The 25,070-nt window shown below is 42.9% G+C and overlaps 1 protein-coding gene across 3 annotated transcripts in view; it reads right to left on the reverse strand.

The window, feature by feature from the left end:
• Nucleotides 1-25,070, reverse strand: part of LOC121572415 (rho guanine nucleotide exchange factor 2-like) — a 52,189-nt gene that overhangs the window by 10,879 nt on the left and 16,240 nt on the right. For all 3 annotated transcript variants that reach the window (XM_045217840.1, XM_045217842.1, XM_045217841.1), the window contains one exon: nt 4,092-4,254. In XM_045217840.1, the coding sequence (XP_045073775.1) occupies nt 4,092-4,254 (163 nt within the window). The remainder of the gene's footprint in view (nt 1-4,091; nt 4,255-25,070) is intronic.

Genomic DNA, 25,070 nt, shown 5'->3' on the forward strand with positions numbered 1-25,070 from the left:
CCCGTGTAGCTCAGTTGGTAGAGCATGGTGTTTGCAACGCCAGGGTTGTGGGTTCGATTCCCACGGGGGGCCAGTATGAAAAATGTATGCACTCACTAAACTGTAAGTCGCTCTGGATAAGAGTGTCTGCTAAATGACTCAAATGTAAATACACATTAAGACACCCTGCTGGACACCCAGGGCCCCTATTGGTCAGTTATCTGTGTATGCAGAGAACAAAGAGGTGCAGCAGCAAATAAACATGAGTTCAAATGTTGATGAAAACAAAAACAAAATGTCTTTCTCTGCACTATTGGAATAAAGGTTCCCTGAAATGAATTTGAAATAAATAATAATAAATAAAAGATAGCTGTGGACTTCATTCAAATTCAAACCAAACATTGATGTACAACATGAACACGTACTTAATTGATTGAATACATAGACAACATTGTAAAAGTATTGACGAGAAATCCTCCCTGGGGACGCCAAACCGGAAACATCCCCTCAGACATGACAGGGGGTGCTACCTCCCCTATACACACACACACACACGCTCCCCCGCACCCAGCCTAAACATATGTCTCCCTTGTCCCAATTCACAGGGGCCCACAGATACCAATCCCGATGTAGGACAATGTCATGATCCCGTATTAAAGCGTCTCTGAGGCAATATGGCTCCATATCAGACCACTGTGTTAAACGAGAGAGGGTTAACTGTGTTACCCTCTATCATTCATTACTGTTAGGGACCACTAATGTCTGTGGACGCAGAGAAGAAGAGGGATTGGGAGTCTGTCTGTGTGTGTGTGTGTGTGTTCGTGCAGACCTGCCTGCTTATGTGTGCATGCATGTGTATGTGTGTGTGCACGTCAGTGTGGCAGACTGCTTGTTAATCTCCCACACTCCAACTACCAGATGCACTATTTCCAGATTACAGTCGGGGAGGGAGGTAGCAGCTGTGTATTGGGGCAAGAGGGGGAGAGAGGGGGGCTGTTTCGGATCCACCAAACAAAGAGAAAAGCCCCTCTCTCAACAGACAGTGAGCTTCATCATAGACCTACTGTATAATCTCCTCAACCTGCAGTCTGGACTGTAGTTCCACTGCAGCTACTGTGTCATTCTCCATCTCTATATTGGGTCTTACAGGTGTAATGGTTGTGTTGCACCTGATTATAACATATTAGCAAACTGAGTTGACGGTGACATAACACAATAATGAATAAATAGTAAAACCTGTGAAAAATATTTGTTTAGTTTCACATCAACCTCCAACCTCTAAACATATGTCTCCCCTGTCCCAATTCAATTCAACTCAATTGGTAGAGCATGGCGCTTGTAACGCCAGGGTAGTGGGTTCGATCCCCGGGACCACCCATACGTAAAAATGTATGCACACATGACTGTAAGTCGCTTTGGATAAAAGCGTCTGCTAAATGGCATATTATTATTATATTATAAGACAAACTGACTATGACTGACCCAAAGCATGCTGCCTAAACCAATTTAGATTCTTATCTAATCTAAATCTAATCTAAATCAAATTGACTCTAGACTAAAAATATCTTAACTGGTTCAGTTTTAAAATACATGAACAGAGAAGCCAAACACTAAAGGGAATTCCCAAGCTGAAATAGCCTCACAGCCGGCTCACACCTCAGTCCTCTCTCCTACTCACACATCCTCTCTCTTTCTTTTTCCCATTCTCTCCAGTGTATCTCGCCCCCTCTCTCACCTCCGGTGTAATTTGCAATGATAATGTATTCATGCCCCCTTCAGCCCAATACACACACATACACACCCAGACGTGAATACAATTATGCCCCCAACCCAAATCAATAGCCTATGACCAGTGTTCTATCTGAGCTACAGTTGTTGTACCTCTTACCCCCAACTGCAATCTCTGTGCCCACCGTCTCTCTCATTCTGAAGTACCAGAACTCTCTCACACACACACACACACACAATACTCATAATCACTCACTCACACACACACACACACACAGGTGCACATGGGTGCACACTCACAAACACACACACCTCCCCCTTTGGCAGCAGACATGTGTAATCACACCCCATGCCAAGAGCCCTCCCTCTCCCACCCCCATGCCCCTCTGTACCCCCTCCCTCCCTCTGTGCTCCCCTTCTCTGTCTGTCTGTCTGTCTGTCTGTCTGTCTCGCTCTTCTCTTTTATCTCTCTCTCTCTTTGAACCTCGTCTTCAGAGCCATAGGGGTCAAGGTAACGAGGTCGAAGATAGAGCCGCTATTTCCTCATCTTGAAGGACAACAAACTTCATCCATACATCAATATTCAATCAAAATAGGTAATTGGGTTTGATAATAAGACAAAAAGCATCCCTCTTTCCCTTTGGGAATGTACGTTTGGATTGATTTCATGATAAATACAAATGTCAATTGACTATGACTGTCAATTGAATTGTCTTTGCTGTTGCTGTTGGGGCAGTGTAGTGTTGCATGCTATAACGCTTGTTTCAAAATGGGGTAAGCCAAACAAATATACAATTCTCAGTATGGACTTCCTCTTTCTATCTCAGGTAAACTCCTCTCTGTCTGTTAGTCTCTGAAGCTGGAGACTCTTATCTCCCTCACTAACTTTAAGCATCAGTTGTCAGAGCACCTTACCGATCACTGCACCTGTACACAGCCCATCTGAAATTAGCCCACACAACTACCTCATCCCCATATTGTTATTTATTTTGCTCATTTGCACCCCAGTATCTCTATTTGCACATAATTTGCATATCATTCCAGTCTTAATACTAATTGTAATTATTTTGCACTATGGCCTATTTATTGCCATACCTCCATAACTTGCTACATTTGCACACACTGTATATATATTTTCTGTTGTATTTTTGACTTTATGTTTGTTTTACCCCATATGTAACTCTGTGTTGTTGTTTTTATCGCACTGCTTTGCTTTATCTTGGCCAGGTCGCAGTTGTAAATGAGAACTTGTTCTCAACTGGCTTACCTGGTTAAATAAAGGTGAAATAAAAAATAGTGTCAGCCTGCATCATCCATACAGCTTTGTCTCCTATTCTGTCTTTCTGGCTCACTTGTTTGTTAAATAATATCTCTCTCTCCCTACCCCTCTCTCTCTCTCGACCTGAGAACTGATAACCCCTGAGGAGTCTTTTCACTCAATATGTTCTCCTCTACCTCCACCTCTTCCTTCCCCCCTCTTTCTGCGCTCTATCTGTCTACCTTTCTCTCTGGATCTTCCTCTATTTGCTTGCCCCATTTGCCCTGGAGTCTGCCTTCTCCCACTCCACCCTCTCTCTCTCTCTCTCTTTCTTTCTCTCTTTCTCCCTCTCTCTCCCCCAGCTGTTCCTCCAGGCCAGTGGAGAGAGAGCCAGGCCGTCTGATCTGTGCTCACCACACACTAACGCCATTGTCTGGGCCGGGCAGGGGAAGGGAGACGGTTCTCCTAGAAGTCAGCAGCTGATTGATTCTCAAAGGGAGGGAGGGAAGGAAGGAGAGAAAGAAGGGAAGGAGGGAGAGAGCAAAGAAAAACATTGAGAGAGTGCAGGAGGAATCCCCTCTCCTTTTTGAGCTCCCCTGCTATTCACTCTCTCTGTTTCCTTCCCTCTTTTTCTCTGTTATTTCCTTCTCTTTGGCTCATATGTCTCTTCTACCTCTATCTTTATTGACCCACACGTCCTACCACATCTCTCTCTCTTACACTTATTGTTTGAATCTTCTTTTTCTAGCCACAAGCTCTCTCTCCTGCTGTTCTTTTGATCACCCTTTCTCTTCCCAAAGCAATTTTGTTCCACAGGGCAGCCCCCTCTCCCCATGTTCACCCCCCCCCCCCTCCCCTTACACTGGACAGTCACTACCTCTCTCTCACACACCACACACACACACACACGCACACACACACACACACACACAAAGAAGACAAGAAGGTCATCTCTAACAGTCCAATATGACAACCCTGGGGCAAGATGTCTGTTGGTCCACTGATCTGGTGACGCATCAATACATCAATACCCCCGATAATGTTGTCGGTAATGACATTAGGCTTTTGTCTGGGCCTTGTGAGTGTATGCACTGCGTACAATAGTGTGTGCGTGTGTGGTACTCACTGGGGCAGCTGAGGGCCTCTTTAGCGGTGATGCTCTTGTTGCAGGCAGAACAGAGGGTGGTGGCAGACACGGTGAGGGAAGTGAAGAGGTGGCCGTTGCTGTAACGCGCCTCCCGCTCCCGCGCCTCCTTCTCCCTCTCCTTCATCCGCTCCTTCTCTTTGTTCTGTAAAGAAAGAAAAATCAGCACCAACCTATGCAATCTGTTGATATTAACTGTTTAAAAGGCACTCTCACTCATCTCACACGGTCAACCGTTCTGGATATTCCACAGCTGTGAGATGCTTGTCTGTTGCAGCATGCACTTGGTTTCATATAGTACGTTTCACTGGATGAGGACAGCTGGTGCATGAGGAATTGTAAATGTGGTGTTTTCAGGAAAAGAGCAATAGGCTCTCTCTCCCTCCCACACAGAGATTGACAGCCTGAGGACAGAGGGACGGTACTGTATTATACACTGTCTTTAATCTCATTATTACACTACAGGGCTCTCAATGCTGCCTCAGCATAACTCAAGTGCATTCAGCGTGAGAGTGTATTCAGTGTGTGTGTGTGCGCAATTGTGCATGCATGTGTCCTTGTACATCTAAGAATGTGTGTGTGCACTATGCTAATTAGTGTAAGTGTGTGTGCAATTGTGTAGGTGTGACTAAAATGTGAATGCTTCGGTGTTACTTTGCCTCTGTAATATCCAGCTGTTCCTAACATGGTGCCTTATTTTATCCCAGTCTATGCTGCTGGCTGTGACTCTGGCTGTGCTGCTAAGTCAGGTACCAAACTGCTTCTCACAGCCGGTGACCTTTTAGTCCCAAACTAATCTCCTGATGTTGTGACCACAGACAAAGTAGTCAATCTTCAGTGGCTTTGTCAGGGCTCTCTTTTTTCCTAAATGCTCTCAGCTAATGATCAACTCAACACGTGATGTTACGGTGATGTTGTATATCTACTGTAGCTACATTATAGGATTGGCAGGTGCTTCCAGTAAGCTCTCAGTAAGCACTTTTAGCAATTATTTATGTTCAAGAGGATAACTCCCCCATCAAATTTGTTTTGGAAATTGCTCAAAATGGTATTCCATGTCATATAAGCCTTGTGCATCACCACAACTGCTAATGCTACCAAAACAAACAGAACAAAAGCTGTTTTCAAATACACAACAGGTCTATTATCTGAAATGATGCCCTTTGATACGGGTTGAACTGTATTTTCTAAAATATTGAGATGACATGATCAACAAAGCACTTTGTCAGAGTTTGTAGTAGTAGGGTAGTATTAACAGTAGTACTACACTTTTAGAAAAAAAAGGTGCTATCTAGAACCTAAAAAGGTTATTTTCCTGTCCACATAGGAGAACCCTTTGAATAACAATTGTTTGGTTCCAGGTAGAACCCTTTTGGGTTCTATGTAGAACCTTTTCCACATAGTGGGTTCTACATGGAACCCAAAAGGGTTATAACTGGAACCAAAAAGGGTTCTCCTATGAGGACAGCTGAAGAACCCTTTTGGAACCCTTTTGTCTAAGAGTGTAGACTCCAGACCCTTGACGTACACATAAGGAAAGCTAAACCTGTTGGTTTATCATGATGGGCAGCAAGGGGTTAAACCCCCTCACCGGAACATGCCACACAGCTATAATGTTATCGGAAAGACGGAGAGAAAATAACTAAAGAGGGATTTGTCAGGGGTTCCTTTGAGAACCTAAACAAAACGCCCGGGGCCCCCATTGTGTGGAGCTCATTCAGGACATGTCCTCCATGGCATCTCAGGGGTATATGTAAAACACACCCAAAGGAAAGAAAGCAGATAGGTATGGAGGGATGGATGAAGTGGAAGAAGAAGGGAGGGGAGTACAAACCCATCCATTTACATTAGCTAATTAAAAAGGCAACCAACCAAGATTTTTATCTGAGGTGAAAATGGTGGAAAGAGACTCAAGGTTAAGGACATACAGTGGGGGAAAAAAGTATTTAGTCAGCCACCAATTGTGCAAGTTCTCCCACTTAAAAAGATGAGAGAGGCCTGTAATTTTCATCATAGGTACACGTCAACTATGACAGACAAAATGAGAAAAAAAAATCCTAAAAATTACATTTACATTTACATTTACGTCATTTAGCAGACGCTCTTATCCAGAGCGACTTACAGTTAGTGCATACATTATTCTTTTTTTTTATATTCATACTGGCCCCCCGTGGGAAACGAACCCACAACCCTGGCGTTGCAAACGCCATGCTCTACCAACTGAGCTACCTCCCTGCCGGCCATTCCCCTCCCCTACCCTGGACGACGCTGGGCCAATTGTGCGCCGCCCCATTGGTCTCCCGGTTGCGGCCGGCTACAGCAGAGCCTGGATTCGAACCAGGATCTCTAGTGGCACAGCTAGCACTGCAGTGCCTTAGACCACTGCGCCACTCGGGAGATTAAAATCACATTGTAGGATTTTTTATGAATGTATTTGCAAATTATGGTGGAAAATAAGTATTTGGTCAATAACAAAAGTTTCTCAATACTTTGTTATATACCCTTTGTTGGCAATGACACAGGTCAAAAGTTTTCTGTAAGTCTTCACAAGGTTTTCACACACTGTTGCTGGTATTTTGGCCCATTCCTCCATGCAGATCTCCTCTAGAGCAGTGATGTTTTGGGGCTGTCGCTGGGCAACACGGACTTTCAACTCCCCTCCAAAGATTTTCTATGGGGTTGAGATCTGGAGACTGGCTAGGCCACTCCAGGACCTTGAAATGCTTCTTACGAAGCCACTCCTTCGTTGCCCGGGCAGTGTGTTTGGGATCATTGTCATGCTGAAAGACCCAGCCACGTTTCATCTTCAATGCCCTTGCTGATGGAAGGAGGTTTTCACTCAAAATCTCACGATACATGGCCCCATTCATTCTTTCCTTTACACGGATCAGTCGTCCTGGTCCCTTTGCAGAAAAGCAGCCCCAAAGCATGATGTTTCCACCCCCATGCTTCACAGTAGGTATGGTGTTCTTTGGATGCAACTCAGCATTCTTTGTCCTCCAAACACGACGAGTTGAGTTTTTACCAAAAAGTTCTATTTTGGTTTCATCTGACCATATGACATTCTCCCAATCCTCTTCTGGATCGTCCAAATGCACTCTAGCAAACTTCAGACGGGCCTGGACATGTACTGGCTTAAGCAGGGGGACAAGTCTGGCACTGCAGGATTTGAGTCCCTGGCGGCGTAGTGCATTACTGATGGTAGGCTTTGTTACTTTGGTCCCAGCTCTCTGCAGGTCATTCACTAGGTCCCCCCGTGTGGTTCTGGGATTTTTGCTCACCGTTCTTGGGATCATTTTGACCCCACGGGGTGAGATTTTGCGTGGAGCCCCAGATCGAGGGAGATTATCAGTGGTCTTGTATGTCTTCCATTTCCTAATATTTGCTCCCACAGTTGATTTCTTAAAACCAAGCTGCTTACCTATTGCAGATTCAGTCTTCCCAGCCTGGTGCAGGTCTACAATTTTGTTCCTGGTGTCCTTTGACAGTTCTTTGGTCTTGGCCATAGTGGAGTTTGGAGTGTGACTGTTTGAGGTTGTGGACAGGTGTCTTTTATACTGATAACAAGTTCAAACAGGTGCCATTAATACAGGTAATGAGTGGAGGACAGATGAGCCTCTTAAAGAAGAAGTTACAGGTCTGTGTGAGCCAGAAATCTTGCTTGTTTGTAGGTGACCAAATACTTATTTTCCACCATAATTTGCAAATAAATTCATTAAAAATCCTACAATGTGATTTTCTGGAAAAAAATGCTCAATTTGTCTGTCATAGTTGACGTGTACCTATGATGAAAATTACAGGCCTCTCAGATTTTTTTAAGTGGGAGAACTTGCACAATTGGTGGCTGACTAAATACTTTTTTTCCCCACTGTATAGGACACATTGACACATGCAACATGCTGGTGTGATGACTAGCTACAGTTGTGATGTTATAATGATGGTAGTATGGAGGTGAGATGGGCAGGGAGACAGTTTAGGTCCAGGACACTGGGTCCACTTACAGACCCTCATGTCTAAACACACTAAGCCACATTTACATTCACTCTGTTTTGAAGAGGAAGAAAACAGGTGCACAATTTGGCACTGGGCACCAAGCCAATGCTTGGTAAATCTTTCTAAGCTTCTCGGTATAATTAATCCATAGAGTTTAACTGCATCCATGTAGGGTCCATCATCTAGCAATTCCTACTGTACAGCATGTCTGAGGCGTGCTGGCTTTAATGGTGGTAGGATGAGCACTGCAGCAGCATGCTCTAATCCACTCTGTCCCCCGCAGAGCAGAGGTAGGTTATTAGACTGTTACCAGAATGGGTCCCTCACTCGATTATTAATGCACAGTCAGCTCCATCAGTCAAGACCACCTTATTAAGACCTTTTTCTATAGAACTGACTCTTATGCTAGATATCTGGCACACTGACTGAATTTCTCTGAATTTCCCCCTCCCCCTATCCATCGCTCTCACACACTTGCTCCATCTCTCTCCCTCTCCCGCTTTCTCTCTCGATTCCTCTCTTCTTGTCTCTCTCGATCCTTCTCTCCTTATCACTCTCCTCTATAGTGGATTAACAGACTGGATTAGAATCATCTGACTCAGGGCCGATAGGGGGATGGTGTGAAAGACGAGAAAGAAAGATAGTGAGCAATAGTAAGAGAGAGCGAAAGCGAGAGAGAGAGAGAAGAGCGAGTGAGATTGCTAGGAGCATTTAATTGAGGGAAAGAATGCCACAATGCAGTTTTTGAAGAGCGGCGCTGCTGGTAAATTGTTACCAAATGGGTGTAATGACTTTTTAATGAAAAGAGGGCGAGGCAGTGGGGAGGAAGAGAGAAGCTGCTGTTACAGACCAGGGATTAGTAGATACTATTAAGGGGCAGATTAGGCCACAGACTTAACCTCTGCCCAAGCTTTCCAGATATCTAACCTTACTCCACTGAGGAATTTACACTGTTTGGTGGATGAGCAGAGGACAAGGCCTTCTTACCCTCTCTCTCCCTCTACTCAATTAAAATGTATTTATTGGCATGCCAATAGCCATATCACAATTAAAAGGCTAAAAAAGAACACATAAGTAAGACTTGGAAATGATGTACTATTGAGAAATGAAGAGTTTATTTCCTAAACGCTATATTCACACATTTTACACGTGTTTTTTCATCAGAAATGATTGTATCTGGGTACTGTCATCTGTGTGTAAAATATTACTGTTCTCATATTTTTTACTCATAGATTTTAGATGTGTATGAAAATGTGTTTAGCTGGAATGGAAAGTTTGTATCCTGTATATTTGACTGTGATATGTGGTTGTCTCATCTAGCAATCTTATGATGAATGCGAATAAGAGCATCTGCTAAACTACTAACATGTCAAATGTAAATGTTTTACATACAGATCTCATATTACTGTATTGAATAAATGTTTTAATTCATTTTTTTATATTGATGCCACAAATGTATCATTTGTACAGTTCTTTACATTTGACTGTGTAAAACCTTGCAGTGCTACTTATTTCTCTGAGAGTGAGGTGGATATATAGCATTTTGCACAAAAAAACAATTATTTGTCTCTCTGAAATGAAACCATCAAGTGTTCGATTTAAACAAATACATGTATATCATTGAACAACCCCATACCATGACTAGATAGTGAAAAAACACACCAATCTCTCATCATTTCTTAAAACAATAAAAGCTAATTTACCAACATTTCTGAAAATGGATATACACTGAGTGTACAAAACATTAGGAACACCTTCCTAATATTGAGTTGAACCCCCTTTTGCCCTCACAACTGCCTCAAGTCAGGACATGGACTCTACAAGGTGTCAAAAGCGTTCCACAGGGTTGTGAAGGCAAAAGTTGTTTCAAGCTGGCTGGATGTCCTTTGGGTGGTGGACCATTCTTGATACACACAGGAAACTGTTAAGCATGAAAAACCCAGCAGTGTTGCAGTTCTTGACACACTCAAACCGGTGTGCCTGGCACCTACTACCATATGCCTTTCAAAGGCACTTAAATATTTTGTCTTGCCCATTCACCCTCTGAATGGCACACATACACAATCCATGTCTCAAGGCTTAAAAATCCTTCTTTAACCTATCTCCTGGATTTAACAGGTGACATCAATAAGGGATCATAGCTTTCACCTGTTCAGTCTGTCATGGAAAGAGCAGGTGTTCCTAATGTTTTGTACACTCAGTGTATAGTGTTTTGGAATGAAACTCTTCAAAATAACTCTATCAAAAGGTATCACCCTCTCCCCTGCCACTGTACCAATTCCTCCTCCTCCTCTTTCAGAGGATTCCCCTGTGTCAGATATCTGTCCTTGGCTGACCCTCAGACTATCTGGATGCCAGAGGAGAGCTAATGCTAAAAATCTGTCGTCAGCTTCTTTATTAAACTGCCTCTCCCGTGCTCCTGGCTAGTCTGAGAGGAGACCACATCACAGTGTGTTGAGTTAATCAGCCTAAGGTGGCCTATAGGATCCATGACCCCACCACAAGACCACCAAATCTCCTGAGACAACACCCTGTCTGGCTGTACAAGCTTTATAGGATCAACTTCTCAGCAATGTTTAGACGAAGGGCGAGGGATTCAATCAAACATGTACTACGGAATGTTTGATTGTACTACGGAAACCCGCACTGGGGGGAATATCACTTTGAACACAGCAAAAAAGGTTATCATCACCAAACAGGATGTTGAACCAAGATTACATTGTAATACCTGTATTTTTACATCCAAGTTTCAATCTAAAGCAAGCTACTTTAGACACCTGGGTCAGGTGCATCTACAGAGGCGGAGTTTCCTGCTCAAGGCCATAACAGCAGTATAACAGCAGTATGCAAATCCCACCTGGGGATTACGAACCAGTATCCCTTCAGGTCACAAGCCTCTACCCTAACCTCTGACCCCAGACAGATAGGACACAGAGATAAAGGAGCTGTTAACATGCTGCTGTCGTGAACAACACAAACAACCAGCAGGTCAATAAACCTGCTATAGGGAAGTGATCAGAAAAATGCCATTAGGGCAAAGTTCCTTGTTATTTTGGATGGGGGGAGTCTAAAATGTACTCCAGGGGAGGAATTGTGGCCTTTGTCTCTTAGTGGTTGAAGAGCACCTTTGGCCAAAGTCAGCCAGTGTGTAGCATAACTACATCCTTTGTTTCGTAAATTCTTATAGGCTGGCACTGGTGTCTATATAAGGTTGCATGTATCATTTTTTTTAGATGGAAGGAAGTTACCTAATTGGTTTACTGTAAGCAATGAAGCTTGGGTATCCTGCTGGGATCTGGCTTTATTGACGCTAATGGTTAACTAAGAGGTTGGCATGACCAATAATCTAGCCAAATAGATACAGATACACAGTGCTAGACAGTTAACATTGAGTTCTGTGTGTATGCAAAGACATGGGGGCGGCAGGTAGCTTAGTGGTTAAGAGCGTTGTGCCAGTAACCGAAAGGTCGCTGGTTCTAATCCCCGAGCCGACTAGGTGAAAAATCTGTCGATGTGCCCTTGAGCAAGGCACTTAACCCTAATTGCTCCTGTAAGTCGCTCTGGATAAAAGCGTCTGCTAAATGACTAAAATGTAAATATATACTGAACAAAAATATAGATGCAACATGCAACAATTTCAAAGATTTTACTGGGTTACAGTTCATAGAAGGAAATCAGTCAATTGACACAATTCATTACATGGGCAGTGGCGCAGCCATGGGTGGGCCTGGGAGGGCATAGGCCCACCCACTTGGGAGCAAGGCCCAGCCAATTAGAATGAGTTTTTCCCCACACAAGAGCTTTATTACAGACAGAAATACTCCTCAGCACCCCCCCTCCCCAGACGATCCCACAGGTGAAGAAGCCGGATGTGGTGGTCCTGGCCTGGCATGGTTACAGGTGGTCTGCGGTTGTGAGGCCGGTTGGACGTACTGCCAAATTCTCTAAAATGATGTTGGAGGCAGCTTATGGTAGAGAAACTAACATTAAATTCTCTGGCAACAGCTCTGTTGTACATTCCTGCAGTCAGCATGCCAATTGCATGCGCCCTCAAAACTTGAGACATCTGTGGCATTGTATTGTGCGAGAAAACGACACATTTTAGAGTGGTATTTTATTGTCCAGGGCACAAGGTGCACCTGTGTAATGATCATGCTGTTTAATCAGCTTGTTGATATGCCACACCTGTCAGGGTAAAAGCGTCTGCTAAATGGCATATTATATATATATTATTATTATTATTATCTTGGCAAAGGAGAAATGCTCACTAACAGGGATGTAAACAAATTTGTGCACAACATTAGAGAGAAATAAGCTTTTTGTGCGAATGGAACATTTCTGGGATATTTTATTTCCGCTCATGAAACATGGGACCAACACTTTTCATGTTGCGCTTATATTTTTGTTCAGTATATAATAAATAGAATGGACATTACTATTTAAAGCAAATGTCTAAATGTTTTTATGCCACACATCCATTTCTGATGAGTCAGTTTTCCTGCTTCAACAATAACACTTCATATCTATCATGACACTTCTACAAAGCCTAGCATGCACTTTACTGGGCTGCCCATGACAGATGAGGTCAGAGGAGTTTCAGATGAGGTGGACAGAGAGCCATATATATTCTTCCCTTTCTAATTCTATGAAGGGTGCTATCTGAAAGCGACAGGACTCAGGAAGTCTCTGTTCCCCTTCAGACTGTGATATTGGCATCTGTTGTTTTCAGGGGACTGAACTCATGTGCAGATGCCTGAGCCATAGAGAATGTGCTCACTTTTAAAAGCTTCTATGATACATGTCATTCACTCCCCAACACTCCCCTTCCTGCAACCAAACAGCCTCAGAGACTCAGACACAACAAAACTAAAACAGGAAAGGGAGAAACAAAACTCACATTGTGCCGAAAAACGTAGTTTGGAAATGGGTTTGTATACACAGTCCAGCCATTTTTGTAGACACTTAATTTTTTATTAAAGCAGTTTTTGTCTCAGTAATCTGTTCTCTGCCAAAATGTATATACTAGTGCTTCAGTGTTGACGTCACACACAGGAAGTTCATTAAACTGACTTCCTGTTTCATAGATAAGGCAGTGGAGCCAGAGGAGAGCATGGAGACTGGGGGAGGTGAGTTGAGAGCGTAGCAACACTAGAGTTGGAGGGGAAGGACAAGGTTGTTCATAATCTTAGCTCCAGGGTTCTCAGACGGGCTTGTAGGCTTCTTTGACTCAGATCAACACCATGGCTTTGCGTAGCAAACCATTTTGTCCAGTCTGACTGACATAGCAGACATTTTTTCTATCATATAGCTGGATATGTAGTGAATGTAGGTTAAATAAAGAACAGTGACAACCCACTGGTCAAAAATTGGTTGAATCAACATTGTTTCCACATCATTTTAACACCAAAATTCAATGTGATGACATTTAATCAATGTGGAAAACTGATTGGATTTGCAAAAAGTCATCAACGTAAGGGAATTTCATATTTTTTCCACCCAACTTTTAATCTAAATCCAATGACATGGTTACATTTGTTGTTGATTTCATGTTGATTTCATGTTAGTTGACAACTCAACCAAATGTAAATCAAAACTAGACATTCAAATGACGTCTGTGCCCAGTGTGAAGTTCTGATCAACTAGGAATTTGAACCATAGGCCTTCTAGTAACTATAGGAGTGGTAACTATAGCATGGATGCTGTAAACATAAATGTTGATTAACTTATAACAAATAAGGGTTCATTAAAACAATGTTTATAAATGCATTAAGACTATAAATGCATTCATCATGTATTGCACATAATGTAGCTCATAACACTGATTCAATGCTGTCACGGATTCCGCCGAGGCTGCTCCTCCTCCTTGTTCGGGCAGGCTTCGGCGTTCGTCGTCCCCGGAGTACTAGCTGCCACCGTTTGATGTTATCTATGTTTGTTTGGTTTTGTCTGATTAGTGCACCTGTTCCTTATCACGTCTTGATTAGGTCACCTATAAGTTTCCTTTGGTTTTGTTTGTAGTTGTGTGTCGTTGTACGCCTGTCGTTTGGTGTAGATTGTTTTTGTTTGCTTATTGTTAGTGCTGTTGCACTTTACGCACTGTTTTACGTATTCGCTCGCCTCCTGTATGGATTGTTCTTTGCTCCTGTGACTATTAAATGTCGGATCGACTAAGCTTCTGTGTCCTGCGCCTGACTCCAACACCACATCCACATCAGCCCTTGACAAATGCTGAAATAAATGATATTGCTTTGTTGTGTTGTGTTGGCCCATTATTGCTCTCCCTTAAGTAACTCATTATCCACAGAGTGTAATCACAAGTTATTACAGCCAGACACTAACAAGCTTGGCTGATCCTTGTTCCAGTTGACTGAATAGCTTTGGGTGTGTCCTCTCCTCTCCTCTGTTTATGTTTCATGTATTCTTTTAGCAGACACTCTTTCAATCCAGGGTATATTGAGAGCATACAACCTGAAGGTGAGAAGGGTCTGTTTGATGTCAGCTCACTGAAGCGAGATCAGTGCAGTCTAATCTGAGGGTGAATAAGTGGTCAACTAACCTCAGAATGACATCACTAACTAATGATGATAGAAAGTCATTAGTGCACAATGGAACAGAAACACATACAGCAGATTCACAGAATATCACACTAGAATGCACTGCATACAGAAATGTACGTTTAATCTGAAAACAACTGTAAACGTGACGCTATTGATATAGGTAGAAATTTAGGGGGACATATAACAGTGGTCCCCAACGAGAATATGTAAACAATCAAAAACCATTGCGCAGTATTCGAGTTGAGCCAACTAAACCAAGGTGTGTCAGGCAGGAAGGACTGTCCTCTGTGTTTTGCGACATCACAGGAAAGTCCCTTTGGACTGCCATAACAGAGTTAGTGGTAGTCAGCACGTGGACATACACTTGGAGAACAAAGCCCTTTTGCCTTTGCTTGCTACACAATCGGTCTGCGGCAGCCCAGGATCTCGTTCAAGTTAACCCTGTGTCGTGCGTGAAGAGCGGAGGCTTAATGGCAGTCCCTCTGTTCTAGGAGGAAAAGGGGGGCGGATCTTATTATGGGAGAGAGTGTGCTTGCTACTGTCCACTGTAGCAGAGAGAGAGAGGCTGAGAGAGACAGAGCCCTGGTTAATAGGCCATAAACAATGCGCGTGTCTGTTGTCTCTCTCATTTCAGATGACATCAGCCTCATAGAGTGCCAAAAAATGATATCTAATGGTTAATTAAATATCCTCAGAACGACCTTTGTGAACAAGCACAGTCACCAATCGCCATAGCACGTATGAGTGACAGTAAAAAGAGTGATGGAATAGCCACACTATGAAGTGTCGCAGCTTGATGAGATCATCAGTAGCAAGTAGCAACATGGACAGTCTCTGCCTAAACCTAACAAAAAGGAGTGAAGTTATAAAGGTATACACTGTCTAGACAAATAGATGTCCTAAGAGGAGATGGAGGATTACTAACAGAGAGAGTAAGTAAGAGGGAGAGAGAGAATGAAACAGAGATACCTAGGAAAGAGGGAGAGGCGTGGAGGGGAAGACCCACGAGAGCAGGAGGCTGAAACGAGTGAGGGAGAAAAAGAGAGACCTAAGCAAGAAATAAATGGGCCTGGGATGAAGGGGGAGGGGGGAGGGAAAGAAAAGGCAGACAGATGGAGAAACAGATACAGGGGGAAGAGAGAGAACCCCAGAGAGAGGTAGAGAGATAGAGAGTGATGTGGCGAGGAAACAAAAGAGGAGAAGAGAATACCTTACACGGTGAGAGAGCCTAGCAGGTAACTGGATTTCAGCGTGTATTGATGGAGGAACAAAGAAACAGACCAGACAAAGAACACAAAGAGAGATGGAGAAACTGGAGACACTGGGGAAGAGAACTACTGGATGTGTTTAGAATGCTATCCTAAGGGTTACTAAATGTATCGGGAAAATACATTGAGTGTGTGGATCCATAGTTCTCATCTTAGTGTGTATGTGTGCATTCAGTACGTGCATGCATGTGTTTGTGTGGCAGCAAAGGGGAGGTAGGGCTATAGTATCTTTGTGCTGTATGTGTGTGGTAGCGGAGGAAGGTGGTCATTATAATAGCTTGAATGTGTCCATCCTTTGCATGTTCCTGTGGGTGAGGAGACTACAGCAGATGTATGATCTTAATTTGAGCCAGTTTGCTACACCAGGAAAATAATCCTGGAGCAACAGGAAATGTAAATTATAATGTGGATTATAATTAATGGAAATATTTTGTAGGGGTTGATACATTTTTCATTAGGGCAAATCAAGTCTGACATTTTAAAGTGGAAATTACAAAATTTTGAAGCCTTTTTAAACCTTGAATAACGTACAAGTTTATTCTCAGCAACAAAAGAGTGATCAAATTAAGATCATGCATCTGTATCAGAGACAGATGGCGTCCATCATGAGGCTTAGTACACTATGACCTTGATGATGTGAGGCGCGCCCACACAGCTCTGTGGGAAAGCTAATGTTTGCCCCCTAGTTAGCACCAGGCTGTCCCAGGGGAACATAATTAATAACGAGTACAGCTACACGCCCACACACACACATACAGATTTAGGATCATAATTTGATCATCCTGTTGCAGGAGAACTTTCCTGCAATGCAGGACATTTAAAATGTGTAATGTATTTGAGGTTTAAAAGGCTTCTGAAGTTTGTAATTTCCAATTAGAAATTTCAGACTTGATTTTCCCTTTGCGAAAAACATATCAACCCCTACAAAAATGTATATTCATTATAATCCACATAATAATTCACATTTCCTGTTGCTGTAGGATTATTTTCCTGCTGTAGCAAACTGGCTCAAATTAAGATCCTCCATCTGTACACACACACATTATACACACACAAAAATACTTATGGTACAATTCCTTGCACACAGAAACAGTAGAGACAGTTGTTGCACAATAGGAGTCCACATACCAGTGTTTTATGGTTACAACTATTTCCCCTAGACCTTATTTCTACCACTACACCATAAAATAACAGAGGCATCTTCAGCGGAAATCAGTTTTTCATAATCAATAAACATATTTAATCCTATCTAAACTAACTTAAAAGAGCATTGCTAACTATCAACTACAACTACAGGTCATAACATAAAATGGAACACTCTTGGTTTGTGTTAGCCTACTAAACAGAGGAATCTGGGTATTTAGGGTTACTACTGTTTTCACTGAAGTATATTCCAGTTTAGTGCACCTCTTCAATTCAAAATGATGATCCCTGAAATAAGAGTGCCTCTTTGGCCGTCTGTGATGAGGACGGAGAAGAGAGGAGAGCGAGCTCAGATGGTAGGCCAGGTCCTTTCAGCTCCAGCTGTGATAACTATCTATGCCCAGACAGTCATTTGAGCATGGTCAGAGACAGCCATCACAGGCTATGTGCTAATATTCATTTATAGTAGTGACGGGGAAAAAATCTATACAGTTACATATCGCAAAACACATTATATTTGACTCCAGCCCTAATTTATAGTCTCCTTTTATGTATTTTCCACTGATAGGTATGACTAGATAGGTTTTCACTAGGAATCCTTATTTTCAGATCAGTGCTTATGAAAGCCAGGATAATGTGACGAAGCTACAGTATTTCAGTCTGTTGGGTAATTACTGTAGCAGAGTCAACCCAGTAGCAGCCTGACTAATAGAGAGTGTGAGGGGGGAACTGGGGATATTGACTGGGTCATCAGGTTCACACAGGGTGTTGTTTGTTTTAAGGATCTCTCTGATGAGTTCACTTCCTGTGACTCTGGCTTTAGTTAGTTTGGGATCCCCACCGACCCCCACTCAGTCACCTCTAGTGGGGGTTTCACAAAGGCAATGCTAAGACTCCAAAGAAAACACCTGTAATAGAATGCTGGCTATTGCAACACCCGAACCCCCTATACAAAGTACTTTACCTACAGACTACTAAGCACCCCTCCACCTGTCCTTATTTCTCCTAAATGTTTACTTTCCTCCCTCTCTTTTTTTCCTCCTTTGTAACCACTCGCTAGCCTGACAACTCAAACTGAATTATTTTGCTGCTCTATGATCGGAGAAGAAACGTTAGTGGGGCCATGGCGTTTGGCTGGAGCTATGTGGCTGAGTAGCCAGGTAAACCTGTCCCTCTCCTCTTCCTCAATCTCTAATCCTCCTTCTCTCCTGCTCTCTCACTTTATCCCCTCCCTCCCCATGTGATCTGTCCATTCCCCTACCAGTCTAGTGAGCTGCTATGAGGTGAACCCATTGTCCGTTACCAGGCTGACTGGGAGAACGCTTTTACAGCCCCCTAAAGCAACACTGTTTATACAGGTGCAGTCACACACTGGTGACCACAATGCCAGTGTGTGTCTGTGTGTGTGTGTGTGTGTGTACGTGTGAGCTGTTGACAGAAGGTGAGATGGTGTGTCCGTGTGTGTGTGATTACGTCTCTGTTGGGTGTTAAAGTGTGTATGGGGGCACCCTTTTAAGTGTTTAAACAGGCCTTAGCCTCATGGGAAGAACTTTTCATGTGTAGCAGTAACCCATGAACACAAGTGTTTGTGTGCGTGCATGTATGTGTGTTGTACAGTGTATGGTCTGTTTGTCTGGCTTTTCAGAGCTCTAGGGACAGGAAGGATCCTGTTACAGGCTAGTGTGTGACTGATGCTGACAAAGCGCCTCACCTCTCCCTCTCTCCGTTCCTCTTTCTAATTTACTTCTCATTCCTCTCATATTACAACCTTGGAGAAAGCCATTGTGGAGATGTGTGTGTTGGTGAGGTGGGCAGAGAGGGAGGTACTGTATGTATGTATGTATGGCGAGAGGGAGAGAGAGAGAGAGAGAGAGAGCGAGAGAGAGAGAGAGAGAGGCAGATGGGACAGGTGAAGCGCTTTGTCAGCATCAGTCACACACTAGCCTGTAACAGGATCCTTACTGTCCCTAGAGCTCTGAAAGCACAGCAGTTATTATATCACTCTATTCGCACAAATACAGTGAAAAAACATGCTACATTTACCTACATATACCTGAACCTCATTGGTCTGTAAAAGCATAAAATGTAAGAGTTGAAACCAAGTATGTTCCCCACCAAACACAAAGAAAGGCCTTGTTCATTGATACAGGCCAATTGTCTTCTTGATGAGGTAATTCAGGTTACAGGATTTGAACTAGTATATCGGATAACCAGTCAATAACCTTCAGCTGCTCCTTTCTACTCAGACCTCACTTGGCCTACAGTCTATCTTTCATCCCAAACACACCTTTGCCCAATCCGAACCTTAACCATTATCCAGTAAGCCCTGGACCAGCTCTCCGTCTCTTTTCTCTCTATCTCCTCTCAATGACTTTAACACCACTTCTCACTCTCACTAGGGAGCAAGGGAACCTGTCCCGTGATGTTGATGTTCATTTCCCATTTTCTCTCCCTTTCTTCTCTCTTCCTCTGCCCTTAACCTTCCCTCTCTATTTTTCACATGGCTGAGCGGTTCAGGCCCATTAACTGAGCACTCCTTATCCCTGGGCCTGCAGACATATGACGTATGTCCACTTCATGAGTCTGCACTGAAGAATGGCCTCTCTACGGCACTGTCTGAAATGGAAGCTGAGCTAGGACTGGGCCCATATAAAATATCATGAATGGAACCAACAGGTCACCATTTAACCTTAATGAATAACGATTTGGAAGCCTACATGTCACTTTGACTAGGTAGAACATAATTGTTTATATATTTTTGGTTTTAAGAGTACATAATAACATCCGCTCACTTGTGTTTCCCCACTTGTGTTGTTGTCTGTCAGCATGTCACATACAGACATAGGATCTTAATTTGATCATTATTAAGTTGCTGAGAATTGTCCTGCACAACAGGAAATGCAAACTTGTAGTGTATTCAAGGTTTAAAAAGGCTTCTACATTTAGTGCTTTCCACTTTAAAATGTCAGACTTGATTTGACGTAACAAAAAAATGATCAACCACTAAAAGAAGTGTCTGTTCTATCCATTGTGATTTAATGGTCTCAGTCTGTCTCCCCTCATTGGGCTGCAGATCTGAAGAAGCAAAGGTTACATCTCATAAGTCATGGTGGCAGACCAGGGGTGGGGGGGGGTCAGAGTGCAGGTTTCTGAGGTCACGTGATCAGGAAAAGGCTTCTTTGAAATGATGGAGTTTAAGGCCTTGGGTTTAAGGACAGAGCGCAGTGTGTCAGTCTGAGAACTGGTGTGTGTGCGTACATGCGTGCATGCATTTCTGTGTGTGAGAGTGAGTGTAGGTCTTCCATTTAGACTCCTAGCTATTGTTCCTGGAGGCACCAACCACTGGAGCACATAATGAGAACACAAAAGGCTGATCAAACAGACACGCTAGCACTCCTCTCCTGTCTCAAAACAGATCTGCGACATCACAATGCCCAATACCCGCCTACCCATTGAGCAACTCACACAAATTAAATGTGAAATGTGATCACCAAAAAGTTACAGACTGACTCACCTCCTGTCTTTGACTCACCCAGACACGTTCAGCCTACGCCAACTACACATTTCATAATATTAGTCTTCCAGCTAAATGTAAAACTCGAATTTATGATTCGGCAATAACAAAGCCCTAAATATATAGAATATATCTAAAGCAACTTAGGTGTGCAGTGAGTTAGTGGCACAGCAATGAGGGAGAGATGATGTGAGAAAAGACCCCCAGTCAGAGTCATTCCCCAACTGGTACAATGGAGACCCTGTGACAACAGACAAGAGCGCTTCCTCCCTCTTTCTCACACGCACAATATCCTTCTCTATCCGCTATCCCTTCCCAACCTCTCCAATTCTCCCTCTCATTCCATCTCTTTCACTCAAACCCCTCTCTCTCATCTTCCCCCAGGGCTGTATATGTCACAATCCCTGCTCTGTCCTGCCCCACATTCTACCCAATGATGTGCAACTTTGCTGGGGTGCATAGGGTCCAATGAACAGCAAAGAGAAAAGAAAAGAGGGCTCAGTTAAGGGTTGGGTTGTGAAATACATGAAACATGGGACTTTTTGGCTGATCTGAATGTATGCCAATGCCAAATCTCTTTCTTTCACACATACACACAGTCCAGAAGTGTGTGTGTGTGTGTGTGTGTGTGCGCATTTGTCTGTGTATGTGTAGACATTGAGCCCTGGAGTATTTCATATGTGACTGTCTGGCGCTGGGAGTTTGTATTGGCATGTGGCTATGTGTGACTATGCATGCCAGCCCTCATGCCTTTCCACCAGTGTCTGCTTGTTCTAGTGGGGGTGGGGGTCACGACACTGGGATGCTAAATTAGCTTTGGCCAAAAGGCTGAAATCCCACAGTCAGACGCAGAACACACACACACACACACGTGTTCACATTCAAACAAATAAGTATGCATGCACACACAGAAATCCCACACTCTAACCTCACTGACTCAGTGGGCATCATCCACCAACATTTCCCCTGAACACAATGACACACACACACAAACACTGGAATTTCAGTTAGTAATGTTGCCATTGCTAAATATGTTTTTCTACATTCGGATTTCTGGGTCTTAAAATCTATGCTCACAACAGCCCGACTTTCTCCACTCTACTGCTCTAACAAAACCTTATCTTGTGGCCTTCTCCATTAAAGGTGTAACAAGCAATAGGCGACACAACACACTGAACTACATTGACACTTGTGTTTCCATAGGAACTGTACACTTCCCTGTAAACATCTGAGCTCTGACTTCAACCATACACAACACACAAAGCAGTGAGATACGTTATCATAGTATACACACAGACCAACCTCACAGTACACATGACACAGAGATAGTAACACACATTCACTGTACACACACACGTACATACAGTCCCTTGCAAAAGTATTCATCCCCCTTGGCGTTGTTCCTATTTTGTTGCATTACAACCTGTAATTTAAATAGTTTTTTATTTGGATTTCATGTAATGGACATACACAAAATATTCCAAATTGGTGAAGTGAAATTAAAAAAAATACTTTTCAATCTAAGTGTCACATGATCTGTCACATGATCTCAGTATATATACACCTGTTCTGAAAGGCCCCAGAGTCTGCAACACCACTAAGCAAGGGGCACCACCAAGCAAGCGGCACCATGAAGACCAAGGAGCTCTCCAAACAGGTCAGGGACAAAGTTGTGGAGAAATACAGATCAGGATTGGGTTATAAAAAAATATCCTAAACTTTGAACATCCCACGGAGCACCATTAAATCCATTATAAAAAAATGGAAAGAATATGGCACCACAACAAACTTGCCAAGAGAGGGCCACCCACCAATACACACAGACCAGGCAAGGAGGGCATTAATCAGAGAGGCAACAAAGAGACCAAAGATAACCCTGAAGGAGCTGCAAAGCTCCACAGCGGATATTGGAGTATCTGTCCATAGGACCACTTTAAGCCGTACACTTCACAGAGCTGGGCTTTACGGAAGAGTGGCCAGAAAAAAGCCATTACTTAAAGAAAAAAATAAGCAAACACGTTTGGTGTTCTCCAAAAGGCATGTGGGAGACTCCCCAAACATATGGAAGAAGGTACTCTGGTCAGATGAGACTAAAATTGAGCTTTTTGTCCATCAAGGAAAACGCTATGTCTGACGCAAACCCAACACCTCTCATCACCCCGAGAACACCATCCCCACAGTGAAGCATGGTGGTGGCAGCATCATGCTGTTGGGATGTTTTTCATCTGCAGGGACTGGGACACTGGTCAGAATTGAAGGAATGATGGATGGCACTAAATACAGAGAAATTCTTGAGGGAAACCTGTTTCGGTCTTCGAGAGATTTGAGACTGGGACGGAGGTTCACCTTCCAGCAGGACAATGACCCTAAGCATACTGCTAAAGCAACACTCGAGTGGTTTAAGGGGAAAATGTTAAATGTCTCGGAATGGCCTAGTCAAAGCCCAGATCTCATTCCAATTGAGAATCTGTGGCATGACTTAAGGATTGCTATACACCAGCGGAACCCATCCAACTTGAAGGAGCTGGAGCAGTTTGCCTTGAAGAAAGGGCAAAAATCCCAGTGGCTAGATGTGCCAAGCTTTTAGAGACATACCCCAAGAGACTTGCAGCTGTAATTGCTGCAAAAGGTGGCTCTACAAAGTATTGACTTTGGGGGGGAGGTTAATAGTTAAGTTCTGTTTTCTGTCTTATTTCTTGTTTGTTTCACAATAAAACAGATTTTGCATCTTCAAAGTGGTAGGCATGTTGTGTAAATCAAATGATCCAAACCCCCCAAAAATCCATTTTAATTCCAGGTTGTAAGGCAACAAAATAGGAAAAATGCCAATGGGGGTGAATACTTTCGCAAGCCACTGTAGATACATGTGCATGCACACACACATTTTATCTTATGATCAGGAGGAAGTAAGATGATTAATTAAAACTGCTGCAATAATGATAGGCATAAAGCATGAGGATCATATTACACCTGTATAACCTGTCACAAACCAAGAACACAAGCCAACAGGTCATACACAACCTCAGCTGGGGAGGGGGGTGGTTAGACAGGCTAAAGGAGAGAGGAAGGATATGTACGATTTCCATGTTCTAAGACTACAAAATGTACCCAAAATAGTTCATGCATTAAAATTATACTCTGGATCTGGATCCAAAGTGGTGCAGAAGAGAAGGTTGAGTAAGGGAATTGTACAGATAATGTGGACTAAATGGATGTTCAACTTGTAGAAATGTTTCTGATTTAAACAGGTGTGAAGGGACAGTAAACAACATGGGCACAACCGTTTAGTAGAACTCAGATACACAAGAAGAGGAGTGATCTGTAAACTAACACAAACACATATAACTTTCTGATCTTACAGCCATACCATACACTCATAGAAAAAATGATTATTCAGCTGTCCCCATAGGATAACCCTTTTTGGTTCCAGGTAGAACTATTTTGGGTTCCATGTAGAAACCCTCTGTGGAAAGGGTTCTACATGGAACTCAAAAGGGTTCTTCAAAGGGTTCTCCTATGGGGACAGTCGAATAACCCTTTTAGGTTCTAGATAGCACCATACTTGTATTATGGTAATTTGGATATGTCAGTATCTGTGTCTGACCTAGTACTCTGCAGCACATGATGGCAACACACATCCACAATTGTGCTATAGTTCAATCCTTGTCACTTTCAGAGCGCTTGATACAATTACTGCGAAACTGAAACAATGTATCTTTATCATCATGCTGCAGCAAGCAAATCAAATGGCGAAGACAAACAGAGCCCGGGAGACGTTATAACAAATCCAATAATTATAAGAATAGGCTATAGGCATCTCTTTGACGTATACCGTTTAAGTATTTGCAACCGTATCTCTCAGAAAACAGTTGCACAATATTCATTTTTGAATACGTGTCATGTGTCTAATAGCATAACTGCATCATATTGCAATTACTGTTCGATGTATTATTGATCCGTAATATTCCGTATGTCCATGACTAGACCAATGACACACACACACACACTTGCGGTTTATCCCCCCTCCCCCAAACGATTTCCTCTATCTCGAACAACGTGTTCGGGGTCTCAAGCTTTGGCTACTGTGCCGCACTATGCAAACCTTTTGCCAAGCTATCTGGTTTTCTATGATAAGCAACGGGCAAACATTGACAAAGTAGACAAAATCATTAGCCATAATAGTAGTCTAAATCATTATTTAAGGTTGTTTCATTACATTGCCAGTTGCCACCATACAAAGCAGGAGTCCAAGGAAGCCCCCTCGTTTACCACACTCATTTTGGTATACCCGTAAATGGGGGATTTCCAAGTCATTGGTGTATTTTACTGTAAATATATCATCATTATCTATTTAAATAATAAACAAATCTAGGCTATTATAATGTTAGAATAACCGATGTTACAGAACTATTGATATAGGCTACTAGTGGCCTACTACATTTAAACAAATTGTTATTGAAAATGTAAATGTATTATCTATGCTATT

Source organism: Coregonus clupeaformis, unplaced genomic scaffold (assembly GCF_020615455.1).
Source record: "Coregonus clupeaformis isolate EN_2021a unplaced genomic scaffold, ASM2061545v1 scaf1250, whole genome shotgun sequence".
Classification (NCBI taxonomy): Eukaryota; Metazoa; Chordata; class Actinopteri; order Salmoniformes; family Salmonidae; genus Coregonus; species Coregonus clupeaformis.